General features: G+C 36.9%; 1 protein-coding gene across 9 annotated transcripts in view; it reads right to left on the bottom strand.

Moving 5' to 3' along the window:
• Positions 1 to 2,666: 2,666 nt before the first annotated feature.
• The window catches only part of LOC110454647 (centrosomal protein of 170 kDa-like), a 109,973-nt gene continuing 93,963 nt past the window's right edge, over positions 2,667 to 18,676 (bottom strand). For 8 of the 9 annotated variants that reach the window (XM_021504280.1, XM_021504275.1, XM_021504278.1 and 5 more), the window contains 6 exons: positions 13,689 to 13,833; positions 11,685 to 13,420; positions 10,958 to 11,140; positions 7,473 to 7,558; positions 6,645 to 6,805; positions 2,667 to 6,039 (listed from right to left, as the gene is read on the bottom strand). In XM_021504280.1, coding sequence (XP_021359955.1) covers positions 5,816 to 6,039; positions 6,645 to 6,805; positions 7,473 to 7,558; positions 10,958 to 11,140; positions 11,685 to 13,420; positions 13,689 to 13,833 — 2,535 coding nt within the window. In that variant the 3' untranslated portion in view covers positions 2,667 to 5,815. The remainder of the gene's footprint in view (positions 6,040 to 6,644; positions 6,806 to 7,472; positions 7,559 to 10,957; positions 11,141 to 11,684; positions 13,421 to 13,688; positions 13,834 to 18,676) is intronic. The other variant, XM_021504281.1, reaches the window with a different exon arrangement.

Below are 18,676 nucleotides of genomic sequence, written 5' to 3'. Positions count from 1 at the left end.
GACTAGGTAGTCAAGTTGTGTGCTGCCTGGATTGTGCGGTAGTGTGTTATATTGATACAAAGCAGATAGCTATGGTATTAGTTCTATAGTCGTGCAGTAATTATTCTGTTCATATCATGTATTAAGCATTAGGTAATAGGTATGCTGGTTACAAGATAGTAACACATATTTGTATATATTTGCAACTGTAGTATAGTTATAATTAAGCGTACAGCACAGGGATCCTTAGAAGTGACTAGGGTACGGACCCCGGAGCGTTACACTATCGTTGCCACTATGTCTAGCCTTTCGGCTGTGTTGTCGGCTATTACAACAAATCACATTTCGTAAAGCACGTTCCAGCAGAGACGTATTATACGTCTCTGGTTCCAGTGAAAAATAATGCTAATATCGACACTTTTTGACACATTTGTTATTTTTTGCCATACAAATTAGTACAACATATCAAAAAATTATTCAACTTTCTATCGCTGTAAATTTCAAAAAGAAGTATTTTTTAAATGAGCTGATCCTCGAATTCAGGCGATATTTTTTTTAACAACACGTGTCCTTTGTTACCAGACGAGTAATTTCATCTGTGACATCGCTATCGTTCCAAATAATACAAATCAAAACAGGCCTACTTAACATAGAAATTACTCGGCTGTTTATTGATATTAATTGTTTTAAAAATACAAACGATAGTTTCTAAAATTAATCAAAACAGTGAGCAGTTACCAACTACTTTCGCAATGATTTGCGTTCCAGTGAAAAATATTGCTGATATTTACACTTTTTGTCACAAAAATAACACAAGTTAAATTATATTATTTGCAATTAAAATGGGTTGGGTCGTTATAAAAATTCTTCAGTTTTCTATTGCTGCCAATTTAAAAAAGATCGGTCAAATACTTTTGTAGTGAGATGGTTCACATACATGTGTTTTTTTTATCCCGCATTTTTGTCTATCGACGCTCACCACAATACTCTGAACCACGCGTTACATCGCGTTTAAAAAAACGAGACATCAATTACTATGATACCACAGATTTATCAATTAAAAGTAATACAATCAGCTTATAACGATGGGATAAACAAAAGACGTAAGAAGACTTATCGAGATTGGTTTGTTTTCACACCAACTTCTACATCTAACGAAGCGGTATCGACGCCATTTTGCTTTGTCAAAATTGAGATAGGTGGCGCTCGCTATCTGCTCCGGAATCAGGGGGAGGTAAGTCTAGATTGACGTGTCATAAAATTGGTAAGGCAAAGAGGGAGTTGCTAATCCACTTCACTATACGTCCCTGGTGCATGCAACTGCTTATTTGCTTACGTGGCAGCCTACGCGCCTGCTCTCAACTGGCCTCCATTTACATCAGATCTACACAGCAGCGAAGCATAAGTAATCTGGTCTCCATTTTCACCAAACTGACGAAATGGGACAGCCTAACAAATCAGTTGTCTATTCATATCAAACAAGTACAATTTATGAAGAAATCTCAAAAATATATTGTCAGTTATCTCCCTTGGACTGCTAATGAATTAAGTTCTTCCTTTTCATGGAGTTTCAGAGGCTCACGAAATTGACAGCTTTCAATCACTACTAAAAGATGACCAATCAGTATCCTTGACCTTCTGATAGTTGGATGGACCTGCTCCATCAGTCTCTGCAACTGGAGATTCATAGGGTAGGTCCATCAAGCTGTCAAGGGTATTGATTGGTCAGCAGTTTCTCTCTTCTCCTGCCCTCTGGTGGGGTGTTTGGTACAAGAAGGATTCATAGTCTTGAAGCAGTGTTGATTGACAGCTCTAGTAATTGGACATCCAGTGACCAAGCAACACCTAAGCCTTATGCCTTCCTCATCGGGTCGCTTTTATCTATGAGGTGCAAGGTTTGGTTTATTTGGTTTTATTTTGTTTAACGTCCTATTAACAGTAAAAGTTATTTAAGGACGTGCCTCCTTGTGTGTTGTGTAAGCGAGCATGTATGTATGTGAGAGGGAGACAGGGTATGTTGGTGTACTTACCTCCTTGTGATAGCACGAATATGATGCCGACTTTATAGTGCTATCTCACTGAAATGCCATGCCGAAGGTACCCAGCACATCATTCCGCCCGGTCACATTATACTGACGAGTGAACATGTTGTTGGCATTTCCCTTAACGCTGAACATTAAGCAGGGAATAACAAATACCATTTTTAAGGACTTCGTAAGGAGGACTGAAAACACCATTACGCAAGTTAAAAGAGTCCACTACAAGTGATACTGCCTGCCTCACTGTCATACTCCCTCAATAAAGCAGAAATTATTGATTGATCAAAATTGGTAATATATATTTTAAAATATGTTTATACTTGCATGAACCAGAGAAATTGAGCCCCCTACCCTCTGCAATTACTCATCTTAAAAAACCTTGAACTATTACCCCAAATTAAATATTTTTTTAACTTATTGGGGTGATTAACACTTACGATTTTATTTTTTTTATCTTTAAATGTTAAGTACGGACATACCCTCAATCCACACTGATTCAAACTACCTTCATATTAAGGAGGAGCATATTAAATGTCAAAACACAGACTCATGAGATGAAGTTAACATTCTAAATATCATTGCATCTTGGCATTATATTAAGTTCCATTGCTTTTCAGACCAAGTCATAGAAATAAAAACAAGACAGGATTAAATAGTAGCTTTTTGGTTTTATTTTATAATAAATAATATATCAATTGAGAAAGGATTTGTTCTTATGCAACTAAGTCATTACATTAATGTACTGTTAATAAGCTGAATTAGTAAAAATCTAAGCACAATGAATATAGAATATATTGCATTTGTTAATGTTGGCCATTTACATTGTTCCCAAGACAAAACAACATCAGAACCTGCCGTTTTTTGGAATCGTACACCACCCGTCTGCTGTACTTCACTATACCCCACACTACGTACACTGTATGTGTAACTGTGCACCACATACAATGTGTTTGTACACCACAGATAGAGCAGTTACACACTGTATTCTATAGCTTGTCCATGTAACGTTTGTAATGGAGTTATAATTTTACAGTTTGATTGACCTGGTCTGTCCTGAACACAGAAAAGTTATCTCAAATAATTGCATCAGGTTCCTAAAGTGTATAAAATTAAAAATAACAAACCGAATAAGTTCGGATTTTTAAAAATGAATTTGAAATGTTTTGAAAGAACTTTTGGTTATGGGTCATGCTATTACAGTAAGTAAGTATACACCACAACAAAAGATAACATCTTCAATCATGATGTTGATACCCTTACAAATATATCTGAAAAAATCGTTTTGGTAAATGAAGTTTTAACAGGTCTCTGATGTGGTTTTCTGGTAAATGACCACCGAGGCTCTGGTCATTAAGTCAACACTTTTTTAGTCCAGACAGGCCATACAAAAGTTCAATACAGGAACTGGAATTCATTTAGCAGGGACTGTATCAAAGTTCCTTCGTTAGGCATTGGACGCATCACGAAATACTGTTATTCCCAACCGATAAGGTGAGAAATGACGAAATGTGTGGTTAGACTCGACATCCAGCCACAGCCGTGTGTACTATCTCTGTAAATATTGGCTCACTAACACTGGACATCTTATAACAATTATTATAGATATATATGTATACATATTACCCAACTTTAACTCTGGAACGAGACTTACACTGAAGCAAAACATATCACAGTCATTATTCACTAACATACAAACATCCAGGCGACTGGGGTGGTGTCCCCACGAACACTAACAGAGCTAGAACCCCACTGTTCTTCACTTGATGTTATATTTGTATCCTGTCTCTATAACCATCCTCCTTTGATCAGTACAGATACATTTTGGATAACAATATTCATGCAGTTGAAGCATTCTATTTCAAAACAATATCGTAAAAATCTGCCATTTTACATAGATATACGCCAAACATTTTTTTTTTTTTAAAAATAAAATAGCAAAAAATCTCAGATTTTATCTCCTAGTGTCAATTTGTCCTTATGTGTGGGATCATTGGAGTTATCTCCCTTCCCAAACAAGTTGAACTATTATGTATGCCTGGTTCAATATTTGGAGACTGATCTGCAAGTTTTACAACAAAGTTACAAGGAAATATAGACAGACATGAACGTTTCTGTTGTTATGGGAACTATCAGTTTTGATTTGTATGTACCAATATTCCACTTATTCAGGCCGAGTTTCTCTATATCCTACACTACTTGTAAGGTATTAGTTATTTGTTCCTACACTAAGCTTGGTGGGTTAGTTTGACATGGAGAAAGCCAATATCAATAACATTCCCAATCTATTGAACTTTTTTACAGGATGAAATACAAAAACTGGACATGATGAGGTTACAGATTTACTGAACAACTTGGCACTTAGAGGGGATAGTGTATCCTAGGCACTATATCGTATTTTAACTGCTGAAGGAAGTCTTGTAGTCGTACACAAGGCAATGTAGTACAAATCCATAGCATCACATACATCACATATTGATACTTACAAACAACAAGTTAGACATTTATGTATATATAGTATTTCAAACATGACACCGATGGTTAACAACGTATATTATAACTCAACTCTTACCCAAACGAGGGGTATTGGATTACCAGATCAAATTTCATTTCAGATAGAATTGTTAAACCATATATATTTTTTTAACAATGAATAATTATCACAAAGCAAAGAAAGTATTGAAACTAACAATTTTTCAATATAAATCTTAAAATATCTTTTCAGCAATATTTTGAGATTCCTCTAGAATGATTGGAGTTTACAAACTAAAAATGAATGAAGCTTAGACACAGAAATGACTTGCTTGTGTGTCATATTTAACTAGGTTTATAAACAGGTTTACTTAGCGCCTACACCTGTGGGTTTGTTTAGTACTGACTAGCATCTGATGTGGCACGATACAATGGATGGGGCAACTCATTCACGTCAGACACACGTTTACAGCTCTAAGCATTAAAAGCACTCTCCTCAATGGAAATCATATCACAGAAAACGGTACAACACACAGTACCTATATAGTACAAGTCTGGGGACATGTACATATAACTCATGAATATTCATAACATGTACAAATAACAATGCATAAGTATTCAGTCAACACTGAATATTCATGACTGATGAATGTTCACTATTACATAGAATATTCACTGACATAAACATTAATTTATATAAACAAATGGAAGTTAAAACTAATGCCAAATCATGCCTAGCATGATCCAATATTCAGTTGGACAGTTTGAGCTTTTAAGCACTAACCCTCACTCTAATGAACACATGCCCTTATAAGGCGGTGACATAAACATTAACCTACATGGAAGCCTGGGAGCTTTTGGTCTTGTTACAGAGATCATTAACAAAGTGTGATGTATCACTGGTAAAACAACAGTTGAGCTGGTTTACTGATGTCAGTATTCAACTGACACATTTAGACAGACCCAGACTGATAAAATATCACACATATGGCAGTTTGTGTTAAAACAGTTTGTACCACACACTGTTCACTCACTTACCCAGAAAATTGGTTTACATTAAATTCATATGACACTGTAGTATCTTAATTGTCCAATCAAAACAATTCTTCTTGGATGTAATTTCGAAAGATTCAGCTGTAATTAATAAACAATCTCTAAAGATTAGTTTGAAGAATTTTAATGAGAATTTACTGAATATACTCGAAATAATACTCATATTCTTTGAATGGACAAAAGATCCTATTTGGAATCTTTCTCTTGACAAATGAGTCTGAGAATTCCTGTGATATTATGGTAGGTTAGAGTATTTCTAGTGAGAATTTGATTAGCTAGAAGAATTCCTCTGGGACACCAAGCTCCTCACAGTCAGACTCGATGGATTCATCCCCGTCACGGAACTTCCAAGCCTCTTCAGGAGTGGATATGGGTTGGAAGCCTGCCAGCTCCCCTCTGATTCTTTCTATCTCCTGGAGGTACTCCTGTTTCTCCTGACCTGTCATCCTCGGTGTGTCGGAGTCAGACTCCTCATCCGGAAACAATACCTTGTTCATCACTGTAAAAACAAACATTCACCGTCAAGTCTCACAAATGATCCATAAAATGAATCAACAACAAAATAAAAGATATTTTCATGAAATGAAATTAAGAAAGGCAAAAAATACAGACATATATCTTTTGTTATGAGAAACTTTAAGACCCAAACCTACGGTATATCACCCTAATGAGAACTAAAAGCTGACTATAATTCTTAATCAAGAGGAAGTTAAAATTCCCAACCGCATCTCAAAGAGGAACTTAAAACAAAAACTGAGTAAACCGTATAATTTGTTAAAAACGAACTTTAAGTTGAAAATTTTGCAGCAATGAAGCAGTAATAAGGCTTTATTCACTGGTGATATTTTATCTTAAAATGCGAAAATATTTTGTTCCTTGTGAAAGCTCATTTACTCAATGTGGTTTAGGATAGACGATTATTCACAATACAGGCAGAACAACAGCTTGTCAGGCTAAACAACTTTGTCTAGCAATAATTGGCCTCTCAAGCCTGCTGGTAACTCCTAACAGGTTCAATATAAATGACTTGCCCTAGTTTAGATTTGTAATGTTATAGACCTGTATATTAAAAGTGTTTCTGTATTACCAAGTTACTGTACTCACCATGAACATGGTGTTCTATCTTCCTGAGGTTGTTAAGGATGCCAGCCAGTTCCTGATTGGCCGAGTTCCAGCCAGGCATGTCCCCTGACACATTGCTGGCCTGGTCCAACATCTCATCCATAGGGGAGACTGCTGTACCATTCTCAATCCTCTCGTGGTCCCTGTAGGTACAGACATTATATAAGTAATCAAGTCTAACATACTTCTGTATATTTTTCAAATTTTATATTCTAATCTTGTTGTCTTTTTCAGATTCCTGAACTTACTGAATGCCATTAAGAAAAAATGGTCAATGCAATAGTACAAATGAATAACAATGTATTATAAGCACATAGTTTGGATCAATTATTCCCTTTACAGTAGCTTTATCTACCATATAATTTTTACCCTATCAAATGTTCACCTTTTATGGGCCTTTACAGGTAAAACCAACCTCAGTGTGTGTTACCTTTGACCTTCACAGTTGAAGTATGCCAGGAACTTATATATAAAGTAATTTACATTTTCTTTCAATACAGAGGTAAAAATGGTGAAATCTAAAAAGTGTGAATATTTCTCTGTATACAGTATGGTATATATTTGACTAGAAAACAGCTTTTGGCACATCATCTTCAAATGGCAATAACTAGGTGTGACATATAATCCAACTCTACTTCACAGTTTATTTCCTTGGCACAATGGCAAACTAAGGAATGCAAACCAGAGACTTTATTTTCTCTACACAAACTGTAAGTGTCTTTGTGATCATGAGGTAATCTAGTTTTCTTTACCACACTTCAATAATAATGACAATGCTTCAACTGGACTTTGAACCCCAACGAGACTTACTTGAGTTTTTTCAGTGACTTGTCGGTTGATGATTTGAGCTTGAGTGACAATTGAAAAATGGAGGACACCAGGATGTTGTCATAAGACTACAAAAGACAAATATTCATACATTAATACAATACATTAACTACTACAAATGATGGTATATGAAGTGGAGGTTCCACCTCATATTAAGTGATTCAAACATATTAGAAGTCTGAGGAAAAACACGGTTTCAAACATGAGATGATATAAAACATGTGATTGTGTAATCTGGTGTACCAACACAATAACATTAAACACGGAGATCTTTGTGATGTAGGCTACAGGACTGTTATACAGAGGTGGATCCTTATTGTAACAATTACTAACGTCTATATAACATTAAACACAGATCTTTGTGATGTAGGCTACAGGACTATTATACAGAGGCGGATCCTTATTGTAACAATTACTAACATCTACATACCATTAAACACCGAGATCTTTGTGATGTAGGCTATAGGACTATTATACAGAGGTGGATCCTTATTGAAACAATTACTAACATCTATATAACATTAAACACGGAGATCTTTGTGATGTAGGCTACAGTACTGTTATACAGAGGTGGATCCTTATTGTAAAAATTACTAACGTCTATATAACATTAAACACCGAGATCTTTGTGATGTAGGCTATAGGACTATTATACAGAGGTGGATCCTTATTGAAACAATTACTAACATCTATATAACATTAAACACCTAGATCTTTGTGATGTAGGCTACAGGACTATTATACAGAGGCGGATCCTTATTGTAACAATTACTAACATCTACATACCATTAAACACCGAGATCTTTGTGATGTAGGCTATAGGACTATTATACAGAGGTGGATCCTTATTGTAACAATTACTAACATCCATATAACATTAAACACTGAGATCTTTGTGATATAGGCTACAGGTCTATTATACAGAGGTGGATCCTTATTGCAACAATTACTAACGTCTATATAACATTAAACACAGATCTTTGTGATGTAGGCTACAGGACTATTATACGGAGGTGGATTCTTATTGTAACAATTACTAACATCTATATAACATTAAACACTGAGATCTTTGTGATATAGGCTACAGGTCTATTATACAGAGGTGGATCCTTATTGCAACAATTACTAACGTCTATATAACATTAAACACGGAGATCTTTGTGATGTAGGCTACAGTACTGTTATACAGAGGTGGATCCTTATTGTAAAAATTACTAACGTCTATATAACATTAAACACCGAGATCTTTGTGCTGTAGGCTACAGGACTATTATACAGAGGTGGATCCTTATTGAAACAATTACTAACATCTATATAACATTAAACACTGAGATCTTTGTGATGTAGGCTACAGGACTGTTATACAGAGGTGGATCCTTATTGTAACAATTACTAACATCTACATAACATTAAACACCGAGATCTTTGTGATGTAGGCTATAGGACTATTATACAGAGGTGGATCCTTATTGAAACAATTACTAACATCTATATAACATTAAACACCTAGATCTTTGTGATGTAGGCTACAGGACTATTATACAGAGGGGGATCCTTATTGTAACAATTACTAACGTCTATATAACATTAAACACAGATCTTTGTGATGTAGGCTACAGGACTATTATACAAAGGTGGATCCTTATTGTAACAATTACTAACATCTATATAACATGGTCATTTCTGGAATGTGTACTGGTAAAACATTGCACATAGTTTCACACAAGGATTCCAGGGACAATATTGTTGATACTGCATTTAAACTTTCTTGTAAATGTAGAATTAGGTGAGTTAACAACTGAAGATGACATTTCATAATTCCTACAGAAGCTAAAGCTGGCCTGTTATTTTTACCTGTTTTATATAAAATATAAAATTATGTATTATGATTTATTAGTCTGTCACATCTTCTGATCGTCTGCTTTTCATAAAATATATTTGTATATGTCTAAAAGCGAGGTTACCACTGCCAAACTGTACTATTTTCTACAAAAGCAGAGCTTGTGAAGTTCATATATTTTTCCCAAACTTGATATACTTTTATAACTAAGGAAATTTTTGGTAGATGGGAGGAGTAAGGCTTCTAGCAATGTGGCCAGATTTGATGGAAAGTTGTAGTCCATATGCTATTTTGCAACTGACTACAGGAAATAAATGCAGAAATATATATCAATATAAGAGGAAACTGTGAACGAGAGTGAGCTAATGAGGTCCACTTGAGTAATAGCAAAGAACAGGAAGTAAGTTCTCTCTATACATACTATTTCTTTACACGAATGTAAAGATGTACTGCAAAATTTATTTATAACCCATCTGACAGCATAAAAGGAATGATCAAGAATATTTAGATGAGACAAAAGCTTCAAATGATCAAGAAAATATATAAAAGTACATGAAGTGATATTTTATAAATGCTGCTTTACAATCAAAAATAATTTGGGGGTAGATCAAACGCTATGCAACGCCTGTCCACATAGCCATATTCACCAAAACTCTAACTAGGCACCAAGTGTTCAAGCTTTAGCATGCCAGGAATCTCAAAATGCAATGGCACATGAATGGCGATAAACCCGTAGGTACATTTCCTCCCTGAACAGCCAAGGATAACGGGACTAAATTGAAAATCATGAGCTCAACATTCATTGTAACCATCCTTCACCCAAACATTGTGACAAGCATTCACCTGCAAAATAGCGTAACCAACATTCAGGGGAGACAACCAATTCAACCTCAGATCATTATCATCATTAGACCACCAAGACGTTAGTATGTTAGAACTGTAAGGGAAACATGATGCAGGAGAAAGATATCATAATACAATATTATCTTAAAGGGGTGCTCGTCTGGAGTCACACAAGCTGAATAGGGAGTATGAAAGTTGGTATTTGTCATGATTCAATCAACTTATTAACTTTGTACATTTGTATTAGATGTACAAGAGTGTAAGATTCTGTTTATCATAACTTAGTAGATTATGCTTGATTTTCATTCAGAATTAGAGTTTCTACTTCTGTTTTTGCTGACATCACTAAATTTGTTATACACGATATTATAATGTATGATGTCATAATCAAAGCTCAGCTGGTCTAGCCAATCAGAATGTCAGAATGTTTGGTCAATCAGAACACAACAGCCAGTGTGACCAATCAGATTGTTAAACAGAATTTTACACTCAATGTTTCAAACTACTAAATACAAGTGATTATGAAGTCAGTTTTTCTCTTGGGATAAAATAGCATACAATGGTGGCGACAAGCTGTAAGCTGAGTTGGACAGATGATAATAACAATGATATTAGATAGCATGCAGGATAACAATAATGTATATCATCAGATGAACAGAATGCAAGCAGGAAGTGTGGTCACCTTAAACCAGAGAGGGGCTATGGGGTCCAGAGTTAGGCAGCTGGTAACAACAGGGGTTAGTAGGCATTGCCACGGACTAACATAAAAAGTAGGGCAACCAACCTGGACGACAGGTAGTGTGGGTTCAGAGTATTTCCTGGAAGGGGCTGTGTGATTGTATGGGCGGGGTTTAAATAGGGACAGAGGTAGGGGTGACGGTGAGGAGGAGGGAGACATCAGTTTAGGGGGTGGTGGGGTGAAGGCCGACATGTACGGCACACTGCCCAGCAAACACCGACTCAGGTCCTACAACAAATGGCACACAACATTACACACATTTTGCAACATATATGATCACACAGTGAGTTGATGAGTGTAGCAAACAAAAGTTCAACATGCAAAGGTTCATCAGACAAAGGCAACAAAGCTGGTGTACGTGTTGCATATTTAAGGGAAGCATTAACCAGGATTTATTTTTCGGAAAGTTAATGCACAGAGCCTTGTAGACAAACATGCATTGTCAAGCAAAACTGGAGTGACACGTATGCAGCCCTTTTACTGTTACTGTGGTAGGTAATCTACCAGGGGAAATGTGGGCCATGGCTACTGGTAGATTTACTCACCACTTTTAGATATGCCCAGCTTGGTTTTGTTACAGACCATTTGTCCCCACATTCAATGGAAACAGTGAATTTCACAAATATAACTGACGTTAACTCACATGTTTTTCATTTGAAAAACAATTAACATTTCATGTGAGGACAAATCGCCCACCTAGTAGGACCATTTTTGAAGTTACTACTACCGCCACCTTGTTGACCCAGGAATGTGGGTGTGTTGGAGTACCTACCTGTGAAGACTTCACCATCATGTTCATCTCCTCATCCTCAGAGCTCTGGTAAAGACGACTTGACTGTGACCTCCCGGAGTAGGGAATAAATCCGCGTTGGGAACTTGGGTCCACAAATGAATGGTCAACCTCACTGTTTGTACAAGTGCTAATTTCATCGGTACTTGACAATGATGAGTTATCTCTCCTATATCTCCTCAGTTCAGCTGTGTTAGTAAATGAAGCAGAACGGGTCATTTTGGAATTTTTAGATGCAAGAATCCGTATTTCATCGCCTTTAGATTTTTTGCCTTGTGATTTTGCCTTAGCAGCAGTTGCAACTGACTTTCTAGGGTCATATTCCTTCCTGCGCCTCCAAGCTTCTTTCTCTGCTGACTTGGGTGAGTTGGTGCGACTATTACTGGTCTGAGTGTTGGTGCTGCTCCTACTAGAACTACTCACCCCAGTCACAGACAAGCCTGTCGTCCCATAAGTTGAGTTTTTTAACCTGGCTTTGATTGATTTTATATCAGTCTTGCGTATATCAGTTCCCAAAGTAGACACTGGATCAGTGCTAGAGTTAGCCCTATTGAGTCGTAAACTGTGTCTACCTCCATCTCTTCGCAATAAGTCGCTGGTAGAGCGTGTGGTATTGTTACGACTCCGCGCCACAATTTGTCCACCGAGACTCAGATCACTGCGAGCGGAATCATTTGTCCTGTCTGAATATAAACGTGACTTTGAAGAAGGTCGCGAGGAGTTGGTCGTAGACGTAGTTCCCCTTGATGATGTGTCCGACACTGAGCTTACTGTTGATCCAGGTGTGGTGGGTTCATCAGCTTCAGCTCGAGCACGTCGTAACTCGAATGCCCTATTAGGGCGTGTCATTGTCATTTTGCCCTTGCCTTTGGAGTTGGACCTGCTAAAGCTGTCCTCAGTGGGTTCAATTTCTGTGGGGGTTTCACTGAGTACATCAGATACTACAGTTGACACATCCCCAGAACTGTGGCGTTTATTACACACTCTAAACGCATTCAGCCTGGCAGTAGCAGAATTAGTCCTAATAAGAGAAGGCTTGTTCTTCACTTGTCCTGTTGTTGGCCGTGTCTTGGCCAAATTTTGTCTGGGACTACTGAAGTTTGTTGGTTTTACATATTGGTCATCTCCATTCACCATAGCAACCATACTCTCATTATCTGAAAAGGAATCGTTAGCCCCGTTCATTTGTGGGGGTTCTTTGGGTTTGTTGCTTGACTTTGAGCCCATTCGTGCCTCCATGGCAGCCATCACAGTTTCTGTGTCACGCAGGAGAAGTTCTGTATCCATACTGCCAGTACTACGTGCTGACCGTGAACTATGTGTTGTCCTATCACTCTCTATGGACACTGACCTTGAACTTCTGCTAGGTCGGTCAGTGTCCATATCTGACCTTGTCACACTAGTGAGAGCACTCGTAGCCACACTTTCTGTGTCGCTGCTGAACTTTGTCCGTGACACTGATTCAGTGTCTGTGTCATCATATTTTGACACCACTTGACTAGAGATCGTAACCGCCTTCGGTCTGCCATTTTCCAAGAAGACACCATCACTATGGCGGGGGGTCAGTATGCTAGGACTTCCTGTAGTCTCGCTAACCCTTGAACTGTGTTCACTGCTGGAAGGACTAGTCTTACTCGACTCTCCTGGAATGCTGGGAAGTTTTCGTCCTGTCCCCCTACGTCTCAGACCATGGGCTGACTTCTTGAAAGTTTTCTCATCTGGAGAAAATAATTTAGATAATCAGTAAAAAGGATAATATTTACATAAGGTGGTGGTGAAGAGGTTAATGAGTTACACTTAAATAGTGGGGTGTTACGGCAAATTTACTCTTCAAAAGTTATCTAGAACATTTCCATTAAATTAATACATTGTATAAAACAATATTTCTCGACTGAAAAATTCATCTTATAGATCTTCTGATGGCTTTGCGCTTTTTCACAGGTTTAAGCGACACCCTTATCTGTTATATCCTATTTACACTTGTACCTTTTTCTGAGGTGTGGCTGTGAATCGAGCTAGGACTTGAGGCATCCATGTTGGATGACCTAGACCGGGACTTTTGATTGGTCAATGCAGCCCACTGTGTTACCCATGCTGGAGCGTCACTTGGCAGTGAGGTGCTGGGGTTCTCCTGAAATTATAGACATCACACATCATCACCAAAATAATCAATAGGAGATCTAGAGTTCCTATAGCCAGTGTACAATATAACTATGCCCGTTGTCAGTTTCATACACCAGTATTTTAATAGATTTCTGTTGGTATTATTTGAAATAATTGTGTTTTTTAGAACATTGTTTACTGAAAACAAATTGTAACCAGTACAGTTTCGTACCATTTTTAAATATGAATTTGTAAGATACCTTTATACTGATATATACATTAGAACCTATTTACAATGAATCTCAGCCAGCTCAAAAATTGTATCTGCTGCAGCCGATAGTTGTTGTAACACATTATATAGTACACACCAGTGGAGAGGGTGATACTAAACAAACATCAGAGGTTGCCCATAAACACAGACCAATCGTTGAGTGTTTATTGTAATTGTGTTTCACTTTTCACATAGTTTAATGGTAACTATAACACTTTAGCCAGAAATTGAACCTGGATCTACCTATCGACAGTCCAATATGTCCCGCTAACCAAGTCATAGCACACAACTAGATATGTTACCACGGTCACAGTATTACCAGTAACCTTCATACACACATACCTGTATATAATATACATTTTATTAGATTGTATCATTAAATATAGTATCATTAAATATAGAAATCGTGTTGTGTCAGGTCTGCCGCAGTGAAAATGTCTCATTATGAAGTCATGCAGTAAGTGTATGTCCTGTAGGAAGATTAATGTAGTCAGGGATTATACTGGGAGCAGAAAACATTGTAAATTTGGAAATGTTCCCATATGAATAGACATGGGAATGAGAAATATTTGTTATCTAGGTCAGAGTGACAGTTTAGTCACACAGGTAACTTATTTACAGGAGTCCTGCACGGAAAAGTAAATACTTAACTACAATAAATATGTATTGTTGGAATGGAACACCAATAATATGCCCAAGTCAGTCCAATTAACATTTATAGGTGACAATCAGCTGACACACCACATACCTATATATATATATATCATGTCACGACAGGTCACAGGGGAGCTCATTACAGGACTGTAATAATGTGAAGACTAATTACAGGGGACTGGTTATATATAGAGGACTGGTTATAGTATGTGTGCTAGGGGTCGGATGGGATAGGGAGCAGCTAGTAAAAAGTATATAAATGTCAGGACAGGTTACAAGGGGGTCGGCTGGTTATAGAATTATAGTAATGTTAAAACTAGTCACAGGGACGGTTTACAGTGTATGTCAGGACAAGGTGCAGGGGATATATATGCGATATTCTCAAACAAAAAAGTGAAAAATTGGTCTCAGATATGTATTTACCAGATAATGTTGATATTATGAGGGAGCGAACTAAAATTGAATTTTCTGTGTCCTTTGGCAGTAGTTTTTTCAATTTTAACACAATGTTTGGAGAGAATTTCAATAAAGTAATAATCCCATAACCAGATGTCCTGTCCAGATATAAAAGGATTCCTCCCACTTATATCCTGCATTCCTTGAGCTTGAGCGTCAATATTAACACTATGTGTGTATTGGGGCGACACTATCTATGGTAGAGCTGGGGGCCTCATGGTGTCTCCAAACCTTTACTAACTAGTCACGTAGAACAGGTCCACAGTCCAATTAAGATCTTATCACCAAATTTGTAGGTTTATTACATGTTATGATAAATCCTACAGGCATAATACCCTGCCACCTGAAATCCAAAACAATCCTTAGATATGTATAAGCTAGGCCACCTCGGATCAATCAGGACAGATTTCAAAGGGCGATCAACCTTTGTATGGTCATCAAGTGTAATTCACCTAACTCAATTAACATTCTGGCTTCTTAAACATATTTTATTTTTTAATTTGGAAACATCCTCAATAACATCTTGAGGTTTTTAGAGAGGAGATATAAATAGTGAATCTTAATTAAACATGCCCTCCCACTGAAACACAAATTATTCTCTAACCTCCTCCCCCTCCTCCCTATGCTGACGAATTTATTGAAATCTTTGTCACATTTCATGTATCTCAGTTAAGAATCGATGGTAACTGTTTAGCTTACTTTTTCTCTTCTGTCACACACCACATTTACTTTTGACTCTATGCATCACCTCACCCTACAGAAACATACAATATCATATATACCATCACACTATAGAAACCTATCATATATGTACCGACATGGATAGATGGTTACATACCAAAATGTATTACTCACCAACGAGTCTCGACCCAATACATACTATCACAAGGGAGACAGCCAATGACAGACAATATGAATGGGGCAGATCAGTCAACACCTAACTTTTAATTACTTTTGTGTGAGTAATGTGAACAATAAACACTTCAAGACACCCAGGAAATGTCAATCCAAAGTAATTACACCTGAAACAGGGAAAGGAGAAAATATAACCGTCAGACTAGAATTTGAACCAAACAGCTCCAAACTTAAAGACGACAATCGAGTCAGTCCAGTTCCTTCACATTCCTTCCTCCTTTCAACTCCTTTCAGAAATTAACCAAACCCTATACACCCTCCATAGGCATGTTTATTTGAACACAGAATTTAACAGGAAAGGAAAATTGTAACAACTGTACCAGGATTTGAACCTAGAACCACTTAAGTCTAGAGACTGAGAGGATTTTCAACAACTGAGCTTCTAGGTGGATCCACCTGCGATTGACCAAGTGCAGTTATATATGGTTGTTATAAAACCAAATCATTACAATCTAGTAATTTGTTATCATTTGTGATTCATCTTGAGTTTCTGGACATAAAATCATAACTCAGCGGTCAATCATTGAATGCAGAATTTGAAATATTCATAGATCTGTAAAGTTAAAGTAAGCAGCTAGTATTTCAAATTGTTTACGACTATTTGTGATATAAAAAGGAACTTGACACCTGTGTGACTTCAGCTTGCAGTTGAAACCATGCATGTCGACATTATTACGACAATGTAGTAATAGTAATATTATAATTGTTAATCACAGGTATGCCAGTACTACCCACCTTTAGCTTGTCTATATGACCATTCCTGTGGGATGATTCAAAGAAGGAATTAACCAATACACTATCCATGAGTAGTTGGTTCGCCATTTTGCTCGCTAATAATCCAGCTCTTTATAACTCTAACGGAACTCTAGAGTAAGAAATCTCCATGTGCACCTGAGCGTTAGTGTATTTGTGGGTTACTGCCCCACAGGTATGACTGTAGTAGTAAGGTACATACTCTGTGTACTAGTGTGTACACCGTTGTCACCCAACACTGCCGGATGTTTTCTTTCTACACTACATTCATGACTGACTGCCAGCGACCCAACACTACTCACACACAGGCCGTCTTCCTGTGTAACAAACAGCTATCTACCTGTGTAACAGTCATTAGCCACAGGTAAATCTACCTATAGGGTACCACCAGATAACTCTCTAGCTGCTGTTTACCATAGTACCGGTAAATCTACACCCGGCTACAGCATACACAAGGATGGGGTAGATATAGATCTACCCTGTAATTCACAAACTCCAACAAAACTGTTGATATTTTCCTATCTGTGTTGATCAGGGTAAGGCTTGGTTTTTCCTTCATGTGTGTCTTTTTATCCAACCTTTCACCACCATAAACACCACCACACAGGTGCCTGGTCACCCTACAATGGTATTAGGCTGGCTAAAGGTTTTACCTACGTTCGGCTACGTGTAAACCTGTTCTTACTCTATCCCATCAGGACTTACACCTGAGCATTGTCGAGGTGAAAGCTTTCAATAAGTTGTGATTAAACATAATAAATACCCTAGCTAATGGTAATACATTTGCAAACTTTTATGAAAACGCCCGAACTATGTTCTGAATAGCCTCAAGGTAAATAGCTTCTTTTAGAAAATCGTTACCATATCAATACAGCAGCAGGTCTGGTCGTGACATTCACTTTCAAATATCAAGTACAAAGACATTCTTGTGTGTACAAGTATTTAACTGATATAATACACAGATATATAGACAGAATATAGTCCTTTCCCTATGATTGCACATTGAGTTACTGTAAAGGCGAAAATTCTCGTCAGGGATTTCGTTCATTTTTTAATTTATTTAGCAAATTCTTGTAAACTGTAAACTTCAAAAATAATAATCTGCCCAATTATTTAAAAAAAATGATTTTATACTGTCATGCGGATTGGCCATATCAATTACAATGTTTGCAAGTAATAAGTCAACATGCACGACAATGTTTTAAACATGCGCACTTAATAATTCCATCTAAGTTGAAAATTATATCAATGCCCAAGAAAAAAAATGCCAATCTAAAAGTTTGCCCTCGACTCATTAAGACAACATGTCAACATATCTACTTTTTAAAATTAATAATACACGTCATTTCAGAACTTTAATTTTGTGGTGAACAAAACAAAATTCTTTCATAATGAATAATGACAGATTTGAATGATGAAATCACACTGAAATTCGTTTGTTTTTGATAGAATCCTTTTGATTTTAGTCATGACCTTGATCCTGTTTTGCATAATCATACACGTATAAAACTCAAGTAACAGAATATACCAGTTACAATAGAAAGAGTTACTAGGTAACATAAAACAGCCAGTAATGTTCACCTGCTCACCTAGATAGACCGTTGTGATGGATTTATGGAGATAAATGATTAATTACACAATACAACAATCTAATAATAATCCTAACCACAATATTAATATACATTAAAATCTGATTTACATAAATACATTAAACAACCTGTTATAAGGGAAATTAATGTACAGACAACAGAGCACTTGAGGGTGAATGCTAATTAATTGAGAAGAGTGAATTACATAACAGTAGAACAAGTGTTGGTGTCTT

The sequence above is a fragment of the Mizuhopecten yessoensis genome, unplaced genomic scaffold (genome assembly GCF_002113885.1).
Source record: "Mizuhopecten yessoensis strain PY_sf001 unplaced genomic scaffold, ASM211388v2 scaffold7987, whole genome shotgun sequence".
NCBI lineage: Eukaryota > Metazoa > Mollusca > Bivalvia > Pectinida > Pectinidae > Mizuhopecten > Mizuhopecten yessoensis.
Note: the sequence above shows the minus strand (reverse complement) of the source record. Positions and strands in the feature narration are given on the sequence as shown.